At 44.5% G+C, this 12,648-nt stretch overlaps 1 protein-coding gene across 16 annotated transcripts in view; it reads right to left on the bottom strand.

Annotated features, from left to right (window-relative positions):
* Positions 1–12,648, bottom strand: part of ABI2 (abl interactor 2) — an 87,850-nt gene that overhangs the window by 20,221 nt on the left and 54,981 nt on the right. For 5 of the 16 annotated variants that reach the window (XR_013227965.1, XM_077319214.1, XM_077319221.1 and 2 more), the window contains 3 exons: positions 8,997–9,094; positions 7,989–8,135; positions 6,509–6,633 (listed from right to left, as the gene is read on the bottom strand). Coding sequence is in view for 15 of the 16 variants with exons in the window: in XM_077319214.1 (XP_077175329.1) it covers positions 6,509–6,633; positions 7,989–8,135; positions 8,997–9,094 (370 nt within the window). In the remaining variant the exon portion in view is untranslated. The remainder of the gene's footprint in view (positions 1–6,508; positions 6,634–7,988; positions 8,136–8,996; positions 9,095–12,648) is intronic. The other 11 variants (XM_077319217.1, XM_077319225.1, XM_077319219.1 and 8 more) reach the window with 3 other exon arrangements.

Raw genomic sequence — 12,648 nt, 5'->3', positions numbered from 1 at the left:
GAAAGCAGAGCTTCTGGGCGACCAGGGCACAACCAGAAGTGGCGCCGAGGTCACAGCGTGCATAATCGGTTACTCTGGGTTTTGCCGCCGTTGCATCCCGTCCTGTGCGTAAGCGGTTTGCTTCACATCTTCCCCCTCCATGTTTTCCATGTGACCCGAAATCGCCGTTTCGGCGGCCGTGCATAATGGGCCTAAGGGAACAGTACTTTAGCTTGCAGAGTCAAGACAGACACCAAACAACTCTCTGAGAAGGCTGTAATTTGGATTTCTCCCAATAGATCAACAACCCCAACTGGGAACAAATCCTCAGAGTAGTCTGGTCCTTAAGAGATTCTTCAGACTCAGCCACTAGTAACCAATCATCTAAGAAAGGGATTGTATTACACCCCAGAACTCTCAGTTGAGGTTCTACTGGGGAAACACAATGACAACCCAAATGAAAGTATAGTATATTGATACACTGTGTTAACACTTTTGAACAACAATTTCTGTATTCAGGAACAACAGAAACATGAAGATAAGCATCCTTTAAATCAACCACAGTATACCAAGGGTTGGGCTTTAATAACTTCAAAATAGTAGGCACATCAACCAAGCGAAAATGGGTAACCTTCAAGTAAACATTTGACGTTCTTAAATCTAAAATGAGCCTAACACCACCATCTTTTTTATCAATTATAAACATCCAAGAACAAAAGCCTGCAGTAGGATGAGATGTATCAACTGCCTCAATCGCTCCTTTCTCAACTGAAGCCATCAAAGTTTCAACAAGCTTTGGGGAGAGAAACAGGGAGCTATCTCCTCAAACTCCAGCCTGTAGCCATTCTGAACAGGACCCACTTATCTGAAGTGACCTCCTGCCAAGAACTGATGTAACTAGTCAAGCAGTCTCCAAACTGAGGTGCTACAGGCAACCCCTCCCATCAGAAACCTCCTTTGTGATTTTGGGAAAGATCTTTCTGAGAAGCGGAGCTGAAGAGCCAGCCCATGAACGACTGGAGCTCTTCTTTCTCGAATAACCTTGCTGAAAATAAGGTTTGGATTGAGGATACTGGTTAGAGTAAGAATTGCTGAACTTATTCCCCCGCTGATAAGGGTGCCAGTGGTATCACTGAAGGTAATGTTGCTTAAGCTGAGATGGAGCCTGTTGAAGGGTAAGCGACTTTGAAGTCTCATCAGTCTTGGAGGAAAACAACATCGACTCCTAAAACAAAAGGTCTTCAATCTTGCACTTCTTCTCGAAGGGTAAAGGTCTTGAGCACAACCAAGAATGACGGTGAAGGACCACAGCACTGGGCATGGACTGCAAAGCAGTATCAGTATAAAGGCTTCTTTAGTTATATTTCAAGCAAGAAAAAGAATAGGGACACCATAGGACCACTGCGAGGACAAGAAAGTGAAATTATAACAGATGATGAAGAGAGGGTTGAACTGCTTAACTCCTATTTCTCCTCGGTCTTCTCTTGTGAGGGAAATAGTGATCAATGTGGCAAAAATGTAACACAACACGGGGGACGGGAATGGTGGCCTAAGATCACTGTTGGAACAGTCCACAAACACCTAGTTTCTTTAAGTGAAACAAAGTCTTCTGAGCCAGATGAACTGCATCCAAGGGTACTAAAAGAACTTGCAGATGTTATCTCTGAACCTCTGTCCATTATTTTTGACACTTCTTGGAGAACAGGTGAGGTGCCAGATGATTGGAGGCGGGCAAATGTTGTCCCCATCTTCAAGAAAGGGGAAAAGGAGGATCCAGGAAATTATCGACCCGTCAGCTTGGTATCTATAGCTGGCAAAATTTTGGAACAAATAATCAAACACTCGGTCCTTGAGCAGCTGGAACTGAGAGCTGTGATTTCTAGGACTCAGCATGGGTTTCACACGAACAAGTCATGTCAGACCAACCTTATTTCTTTTTTCGAGAAAGTAACTACCTTCCTGGATGTGGTGAATGCCGTGGACATAGTTTATCTGGATTTCAGTAAAGCTTTTGATACGTTTCCACATCATATTCTTATTCACAAGTTGGTAAAATGCAGTAAGGATCCTAATTCTGTCAGGTGAATCAATAACTGGTTAACAAATTGTATCCAGAGGGTACTTGTTAATGGTTCAGCATCTTCTTGGAAAAGACAAGTGGAGTACCCCAGGGATCTGTCCTGGGGCCTGTGTTGTTCAATATTCAATATATTTATTTGGATGAGGGATTAGAGGGGATACTTATTAAATTTGCAGATGATACTAGACTGGGAGGGGTAGCAAACACAACTGAAGACAGCAACAGAATACAGGATGATCTTGATAAGCTCGAGAAGTGGGCTAAACTGAATAAAATGAAGTTCAATAGGGACAAATGTAAAGTTCTGCGTTTAGGTAGGAAAAACCAAATACACCAATATAAGATGGGGGAGACTTGTCCTGGCGGTAGCATGTGCAAAAAGGATCTAGGAGTCTTAGTAGACCATACATTGAACATGAGTCAGCATTGTAACTCAGTGGCTAAAAAGGCAAATGGGATTTTGGGCTGTATCGAACGGAGTATGGCGAGGGGTTTGGAGACCAACACGTATGAAGAAAGGTTGGGGGAGCTTGGTCTGTTTAGCCTAGAGAGGAGATGACTGAGAGGGGATCTGATAACCATTTTCAAGTATTTAAAAGGGTGCCATATAGAGGATGGAGCAGAATTGTTCTCTCTTGCCCCGGAGGGACAGACCAGAATGAACGGGATGAAATTAATTCAAAAGAAATTCCATCTAAACATCCGGAAGAAGTTCCTGACAGTCAGAGCGGTTTCTCAGTGGAACTGGCTTCCTCAGGAGGTGGTGGGTTCTCCATCTTTGGAAATTTTTAAACAGAGGCTGGATAGCCATCTGACGGAGAGGCTGATTCTGTGAAGGCAAAGGGGTGGCAGGTTAAAGTAGATGAGCGATTGGGATGCGAGTGTCCTGCATAGTGCAGGGGGTTGGACTAGATGACACATGAGGTCCCTTCCAACTGTATTATTCTATGATTCTAGTTGCATGTTTTCTGAATTGAATCAGCTGCTTTGACAGTCATGCCACTTCTGCCTGAAACACCTTAGCCAGGAATTTATTATCAGGCAGGTCCTCTGTGAATTGAACCATTCTCTCCCACCAGAAGAGCTGATATCAAGCCATTACAGTCTGATAATTTGCAATTTTGAATTCTAACGCAGCAGAACAGTATAGCTTCCTGCCTAGTCCTTCCAGTTTCCTGCCTTCTTTATCAGTGGGAGCTACATGGTAGCCTTGTTTGCCCTCAGGCTGCATCTCACGATGGTTTCTGCCAAAGTTCCACACACAACTCATCCAACTCTTCCAGTACAGGAAGGGCACTCAGTCCTGGGGAGTCAGAATAAAGATAACTTAAGATCTTGTCCTTCGCCTTGTGTTCAGTAGCAGTCACCTCTATTTCAAGGGATTTGGCCATTCACACAATTTGCTCTCCATACACTCCACAGGGGAGACTGAAGACTGATCAGCACACATTTCATTCGGACTCAGATCAGAGACATCAGAGTCCACTACATCTATTATCCTTCCCAGTTGTGGAGGGATTGTGTTGGACTTGGATATTAGCTGCAAGCTTCCCCTCAGACACATAGGATGCAGGTGACCTGTGCAGCAGAGTCTCTGATGATCCTTCGGGGAACTGCTGAGTCAGTTCCGGAGTGTTGCTAGGCACTAGCGGTTGGGCGGGAGGTTTGGATTTCTCCTTCTTCCCTTTTGCCTTCTTGGCGGGCGGTTCAGAAGACGCTCATTTCTCATGGGGAGACTTTGAAGCTGGCTCCAAGTAGATGCCAAACCCGGTGGCGGAGCTGACCATCTTGAATCCGATGCTTTCTCAGTTAAGGCTCTTGAGGAAGCTGCTTTGGACAGAGGTTCAGATTCCTCGTAAGGCTTTAGAGGTAAATTTTTGGCAGATCTTGAAAGTAGGAACAGAATGCTCTTCCCCCAGGCAGAATAGACAGAGGTCGTATCTGTTAGTCTGAGGCATCTTCGCACCACACTTGGTGCACTTCTTGAACAAGGCTTTCTGAGCCATAATGCTGAATGATGAAGACGAGACACAAACTAGGAAAACATCCAACTCCTTCGGCAACAAGAGGAACTGAAGCTGAGGGCGCTGCAGCATGGGGCGCATGCTCCGTAGGAGGAGTCATAAAAGTTAGCACACATCGCCCTCTAGAGGCTTTACTAGGGAAGAATCTCTCCAAGGCAGCCCTGCTCATGCACAGCTCCTATGGGAGAACTGCACATAAAATTGACGATGAACATATCCTTCACTTCATTCGCCCACCACACTATGATTTGCCCCTCAAGAAACAGCTTTGCAATTTAACCAGTCCCCCTCCTACTTGGCACATGTCACGGGCTCATTTAAGTAAACTACATACATCACAGAAACGTTAGCTGCAATCTAGCCATATCTTTGGCACACAAAACAAATGTCTCTTTTCTCCCTAAGTGTCAACCTTGCTGATTTTGTTGCAAGTGCTAAGAAAGAGGCACACTTAAAGGGGAAAAGAACAAATCGTCAAGGCTTCTACAGTTCCTAAATGCGAGTTAATTTATGAAGACCACCATCCCCCCCCCCAAAAAAAAATAACCCTTACCACTTTTACCAGTTCTTATCTCATGAAATCTGCTGCAACTGGTCAAAGAAGTACAAAACTATAATTCATGGCATTCATTGGATATTTCCAACCAGAACAGCTAGAGTATTTACAAATCCCAGCACCCTGTTATACCCCCCCCACACACACACATAGACACACACATACCTTCCAGCAAAAAGTACCACTAAAAGTGTCTTGGGATAATATCACAAATCCAAAGGACCTCAACACAACAAATAGGTTGCATTTTCGGTATTTTCAAACTGTGACAGTCATTACATATTCAATTGGATATACAGAATATAATTAGCAAAAAGGGCAATTCCATTTCCACAACAGGCAGGGGGGATTCATAGCACAATAGAGTAACCTTTTAGCTTCACTGTCATTTGATGTTGCTGTAGCCGTTAAAGATTCACTGTAGATCTTTCTGTACTATTTCTCTTGCTTACTCTGGGCTTATGAACCAGCTAGTGATCAGGTCTGGAGACACCTGATGCAGCAACTGTACTTCTCTGCCCAGGGATTCTGACACCATCAAGCAGTTAAGAATAAAATAAAATGGGGTTACTGGGAAATGTATCGATTGTAAAACATTTCAGCTATGACCTATATTGCCTGTCTTTTCCCTCCTGCTGATATCTTTAATTAGCAAAATGTTCTCTGGACTACAGGAAAACAACACATGACTAGTGCCATGAGGGGGGGGGGTGTGTAAAAAAAAAGAAACATTGTTTTCCAAATGACTCTGCTGGGAAGGCTTGAAGAGCTGCTGAACCTTTGCCCCACTCAAAAATCTTTCTAAATCAACTCGCACCCCCCCCCCCCAAGGCATTTGTTGCAGCGCAGGTATCAAACAGCTTTCTGAAGAAGGGTAAAAGGTGGCTTGGATGGGATTCTTCAGTGAGAAAGCCGCAGAAAAGGAACGGGTCAGGGTCCCTGCCCACAAGCACCCAAGCAGTGGCATTGGAAAGAAGGGGGAAGCCTTTTAAAATGAGCAAAAGGGAGTGGAATGAGCTGTTCTACTCTTTCTATACATTTGTATTATTTTTTTAAAGAATGTGTTTGGCAAGCACAAGGGTTTCCCCATGCCCCTCCCTACACTCAGCACCTGACCAAAGGTTGGCATTCTATCAGACCCAAAAGTCTGCTGCCAAAAAGGCAGGAACTGGTGCATTTGCATGTGCTCACAAAAGACAGGGGGGCACCTCGGGATCATAGCCCAACTGTATTACATATCCTCTCCCCTTTTCTGAGACAAAATCCCATTACCTACTGCCCCAATTAACCATCTCTCCTAAACTAAGGTGATCGATGATAAATAAAGGGTGGCTTAGGTTTTTTCTAACCAATTCTATCCAACTGCATGCCAAAATACTTTTGTGCTCTCTGTTTGCACAATCACCACTCCAGTAAGCTAGGAGCATTAGAATATACTGGACACAGGTAAAAAACCAGAACTCACACCCATGGAGGCACACAATTACCCGTGCAGCAGAGAGGCAACACAGATCTTCTAACTGGCAAACAAGACGATAACTGGGTGTGCTCTCAGCAATCCCAGCATACAACCCCACACTCAATGTGTAAGAGCCTGGGCACGTGGATCAGGGCTCATTAGTTGTGCTTACAAAAAAACCTAACCAGTGTTTCAGGGAGGCATGCAGTCTCTGTGCTTCCATCTCCACTACCCTACCAAAAACAGTGTTAGGACAGTCGGACTATAAGACACAAAATGCTCGTTTGTCTTCCGTGTTTATTGAGAAAAGGATAAATGATTGACATTCACAAAAAATTCCCAATTACTCTTATAAATTAAGCAAATGTACAAAGAAAGAGGGGAAGGAAAGAGGAAAGAAATCCGCTTACCCGGATACACGCTGGGAGGGGAGGGAGTCGGGACAGCAATGGGAACGCCCACACTCCCGCTGCCGCTGTTCTCTCGGCTGCTGCTCCTACTGCTGGGGTGGCTCCCGCCGCTGCTCCCGCTGCTGCTAAAGAAAACAGACAAAACCACCAAGGTATCTATATCCCATTCCATGAGACACACAACAGCCTTACAGCAGAAGCTTTGGGGACAAAGAAACAAGCCACATACATTACAAATTATCTGCTGATGCTTTACGCTGAAATTAAGATGCACAAGCCACAGACAACAGCTCCCTGCTACGTTATCGGAAATGGCGTCCAGGAAACTGTCCAAGGGCCCTGAGCAGAACAAACCACTGGCAAACAAAAGGCCTGTCTGGGTTTATCTGCACTGCTTACACTGCTGAAGGACACACGGCTAGGCAGGCAATAAAACAACTTTTAAACACGAGAAACACTCATTGACGCTATTACTTTTTCAGCCGCTTGAGGCACCTTGATCCCCCTTCTGTGCAACTCAGCTTCCATGGCTCAGACAAAGGCATTTTGCAGCTATGATAGGTCTCCTAGAAGCCCACCGGGGAGGGAGGGAGGGAGGGAGGGCCAAGAGAATGACATCACCCAGGTTTCATGTGGTTAACTGGACAATCTAGTCCAAGTGACCAACATTTTTGCAAGCATCATATCCTTAGAACTGTTCAGTGGGAAACCTCTGGGCTTCATAACTTCCACTGAGATGCAACTCCAAATTTCACAGCTTGCCCAACTTGTAGCAGATACAACCCTCTAGACCACCCTTTCTCAACTTTTTTACTGCTGAGAAACCCCTGAAACATTCTTCGGGCTTCTAGAAACCCCAGAAGTGGCATGATAGTGCAGAATATAGTCGGGAAGCAGAGCTGGGGACACACCCACCCAGGGCCCCTCCCCTTTCTATCCTCTCCAGGCCCATCAATGGCCCGGGGGGGTGGGAGAGGGCAGGTCAACATGACCATATATGGTCATATCACAATAAATGCTTAACAAATTTTAAAATAAATGTAAAAATTAGCTAACTCCCACCCATTCGAGAAACCCCAGGGTTCCAGGAAACCCTGGTTGAGAAAGCCTGCTCTAGGCACTGGGCATTGCCTTGGGCAACTGGCGGCTGAAAGGCAGCCCCATAGAAACCGTGGGCCAAACACAAATGGGTCTAATAGGGGAGCAGTCAGATCTCATTTGTGCTGTTGTACAATTCAGCAAGCAGACCGTCTACTGCAGCTGAATAAACTGTTCAGAGACCAAAAAAATTGCACATCATGCAACTTGAGAGGACAAAGCATCACAGTTCCCCTTTTAACTCCCAATGGATTTCACAGGAAATCACAAGATTTTATGACTGTTTAAATGGGGGGGGGGGTTTAGAAGCAGATTGCTAGGAGCTGTTTGGTTATGTCTTAATTATTATGGTTTATATTTTGTGCAGGAGCAGACTGAATACCTGTAAGTGCGATTCCTCTGATTCACAGAAGCTGTTCTAACAGGGCTCTGTTGCGAGGGAGCCATATTACGGGTTGGGCTAGGTACATAGTCATTTGGTACCACTGGAGGACGCACTGGCTCCAGTGTGCGATAGGGAGAGTGACGCCTACACAAGAAAAACATACGTATGGAAGCAGTTTCAGACAACGAAATACACCAAAGACGTTGGGCAAGGCCCTGAAGAACTCCTGCTCACTGTTCTCTTAGAAAGGATGGATACAGCGCAATCTAGTCCACTGTGGGCAGAGCTGCCACAGAGAAGTGCCAAGGACTTCACAGAGTTTCCTCCCGCCCCTTCCCATTAGTCCATGCACAATCCGAACAAATGGGGCCAGGAGGAATGGAAGGCCTGGCCGCGCCTCCCATATTCCCATCCAACCTCCTTTAAAAATTTTTAACTGCTTGCTTGAGCTCCAGAGAACCATCTGTCCAAGGGGGAGTGGTGAGAGACACATGGGGATATGAAAAGCCATGCACTGGCCCCTCGTGCCTCCTAAAGGCCTGTTGTGCTGCTGGCACATTCTTGTTTACGCTTGAGGGACCGGAAAACTCAAGCACATGGGAATCCTCAACATACTAGCGCTGTGCCCACAGTGGACTGGATGCTGCCACTGATTCTTCATATTTAGAAACTATCGGACATTCAGGATAGCCAGTTACTTATTCCAAGTAAACAGCAGCAAACAGCATAGAGCTATTGAATACACCAATGTCAACTAAAAGGAGATATTTAACAAACATTTCCAGTGGCTTAGTCATTGTCTCCTCACCATACAACAGGATACAACTATCTGAGGAGGAGGGAAGACAAACTCCTCCAAATCCCACACTGCCATTTTTGCTATTCAGCAAATCAGAAATTTCACGAAGCCACAGTGAACCCAAGGATTATCTCCCCCCCCCCCGCCGATAATAATCCCTTTGCACCTACCCATTCCCCTTCTGAGGCACACCACATTGTACTCACCCAATGGTTCCTTTCCCTGACATTGGAGGGCTGGGTGGCTTCTGGGTGGGGGGTGTAGTACGAGGCAGGCCACCCATTTTCATATTCTGTGTACTAACCTGCAGGAGAGGTAATGGGAAGAAAAACCGCCTTCACTGAACTCAGGTAAACAACAACTAAGTGAGATTCCTCTGAGAATTTCTTAGCAACATTCAAGAAGAGGAGGGCTGTGCAAACAATTCAGAAAACGGTGGCCACACGCTTTGCATGGGATTTATTTCCTTGCCTAAGGTTGCACTCGACTTGTGATTACTTGCTTGCCGGGCACAGCGGTTGTTCTGACCACATTCACCTTTACAACGCTGCGTTTAACCTTGAGGTAAAGGGCACAACATACCTATCTCGTGGAAAACTTTGCTTACGAGGTTCAGCAGGAATTTCATATATTGCATTTTGCATGTATCCCATAACACAATTTACCTGTACCTCTAGAAATGTAACACGTATGTGCACATGACGAGACATGTTTTAGCTGCATGTATCATACAGATGGCACATGCCTGGGGGTGGGGGTGAGGGATTGGCTACCTCTCCCCACCCATGTGGCAGCAAATGCATATTTTTCATAGCATCATGAGTGCAGCATCTCTCAAAACAGATTGGATGCTCATTTCAAAAAGCCATTTTTCATCACCTTTTTGGTACTATTTTACGATGTGTCCTCAGAACAAAGTCTTCATGCATCAAATACCTAAAATAGACTTTCTCTTCAAAATACAAAAGAACAAAGCAGTACCCCCTAACCCTGGTTCTTACAGGGAATGCCGCATCAGAGACTCAATGAATGCCACATGATTCTACTGAAAAATGCAACAGCTATATAGCCATGGAACCTGATATTTACATCTATTAGTCACTAGCTTTTTTATTTTTCAAGAGTTCTATCCCCTTCTAACCATGTTCAAAGCGCCTCACAAAACAACACGCTGTGCTCACACATTGTGCTGCAACACACTGGACTTCTCCAAGCCCTTGCCATGCAACAGTTATTCTGATGGGGCGCCTTCCAGCCCCTTCCCCATCTTTCAGGCTGAAGGCACAGAGGGGCTGGCCTTGCTCTTCACTGGCTATTTCCAATGGAACTGCAGGGGCTGAGGAAGGGCCGTGGGTAGAACACAGGTGTTGCAAGATGAAGGTCCTGAGCTCAATTATGTGCATCGCCAGTCCAGTTCTCAACACAGCAGACGTTGGGAAAGACCCTGGGGGAATAACTACTGATGTAAGCAGATAAAACTGAATTTTAGGGACCAACACTGACTCAACAATATTCGTCTGCTATGTACTGCATTTGGCTTTCATTGTGGTTACACAAGCCAATGTTGCAGTTAAAACAGAATAAAACTGAATTCTATAACTAATACTATCTAGCTAAAAAACATTTAGGAGTTCAACGCAATTAGCTGCTGAGGAGCCAATACTAGACTTTAAACCAAAAAAGGAAATATATTTCGAGTGTCATTTATCCTGAAGCTTTCCATTCTTGTGAGTAATTTTCATAGATATATGTCTATGCAATTTTACGTGCAAAATGTGAAACTTATCAGGCATTCTGATGAGATGACCCTCCTCATCTCAGTGGTTTTTAAAAAATGATAGTATCACCATAGCAACTTGTTGTGCCTGTCATATATTTTGGCACTGGTGGGCATTTCATTAATTTATTTGATGACAGATTACATAAATATGAAATATTAATGTCTCACACTCATCAGCATTATGCATATCTTATCCATGAAATAAACTCATGATTTATTTGCACATAAATCAAAGGAAATGAGAAATTGAAATAGCTTGTATTTACATTCAGAACAAAATACACCACCAAAAAATAAGCTAACCCAGGCTCAAATGCGAGGTCATTGGTGTGGATTGAACCATTGGGAATGAACCATTGGATACCTACCATGAAGGGTTCTTCTCCCCTGAGGAAAGGAGGGCATCTTAAGGATGATTCCCATTATTCAATCAGGATGGCAAGAACAATTTTTACAACTTCCTGTCTCTTGCCTGTGGGAATGACCATTGAATACATACCGTGAAGGGTCCTTCTCTCCTGGGGTATAAGAGGACATCTTGCTGGGTTAGTTTCTACTGCTGGGTCAAGAGACGTAGGTGGCGCTCACCTGGCTTCTTCAGTATGCGACAGCCAAAGCAATTAGCATACCAAGCTTAAATATAACAAGTCTTAAAAGAAGAACATAGATAAGATGTGGAGAAAGTCTGCTCTGAACTGTACTCTCCCCCCCACAACATAAGTAACAGACCAGTGCTGCATTCTTTTGATTTTTATGATGATGAAAGGAGGGATTCAGATGTCCTCTTATACCACAGGAGAGAAAGAACCTTCACGGTATGTATTCAATAGTCATTCTCCTTCTGGGTTGAGGACATCTTGCTGGGACCTCCCATAGCAGTAGTCCTTTTTGGTGGGTCATCATCATCCATTCTAATCACTTGTTGCAGTACTAGAGGGCCAAAGGCTGCTTCCACAGAGCTGAAAGCATCTATTTTGTAATGATGGATAAAAGTAGAAGGATTCGACCATGTGGCTGCTTTGCATATATTTTGAATTGAAGCTCTTCCTGCTGATGTTGCTGCGCTTCTCACCGAATAAGCTGTGATTCCAGTGGGAGGAATCAGTTTCTGGGCACTGTAAGCTTCCACAATTGCTGCTCTGAGGCATCTTTCAATTGCTGCACTGGCCATCTTTGTGCCCTTGTTTGGTTCGGCTATGGATACAAATAGAGATTCTGACTTTCTGATCTTTTCTGTATGAATCAGATAGGCTTTTGATGTATGCCAGACATCCAATGTATACCAAAGAATTTCCTTTGGATGGATAGGTTTTCAAAAGAAGGAGGATAAGACTAAGTCTTAGTTGTGGTGAAACAAAGATAATACCTTCGGTCTGAACGCTGAATCTGTTCTCAGCACTGCTTTGTCTTTATGGAAAAAACATAATTCTCTTCTGATGGACAGGGCTGCTAGTTCCAAAATTCTTCTAGCAGATGTCACTGCTACTTGAAAAACAGTCTTCATTCTTAGATGTTTTAATAATAGGTTTCCATAATAGGTTCAAATGGTCTCTGTGTCATACCTGTCAAAACCTTGTTCAGGTTCCAAAGTTGGGAATCTGTATGTTGGTAGGACATCTAGTTGTACTGCTCCTTAAAAAAAAAACAACGAATGACGTAGGGATGCTTTGAAATAGGTCTCCCCTTGAAATTTGGTAGAACTGATACCAGGGCTGCGACTTGACGATGTAGTGTGGCTGCCTTTAGTTTCTGGGACAAACCATCTTGTAGGAATTGAAGTACTTTCCTCAGTCTTGGGGAAAGGTGACCCACCTTCCTGCGCCTGCACCATCGTATGAAGGCTTTCCCAAGTTGTGTTGTACATCCTGCTGGTGGACTGCCAGCTAGAAGACATTATAGTCTGAATTACTTCTGAGCTATAGCCTTTTTTGTTTAGATGCTCACGCTCAATCCCAATGCAGTCCATTTTAACCAATCTAGATCTGGATGCCAGACTGGACCCTCTAACAGCATGTCTGGGTGTGCTGGGGTTGGTACCGGATTTTGTGAAGACATTCGTACTAGCGTTGAGAACCACA

Source organism: Paroedura picta, chromosome 2 (genome assembly GCF_049243985.1).
Source record: "Paroedura picta isolate Pp20150507F chromosome 2, Ppicta_v3.0, whole genome shotgun sequence".
Lineage (NCBI taxonomy): Eukaryota > Metazoa > Chordata > Lepidosauria > Squamata > Gekkonidae > Paroedura > Paroedura picta.
The sequence above is the reverse complement of the archived record's forward strand: the minus strand, read 5'-3'. Positions and strand labels throughout refer to the sequence as shown.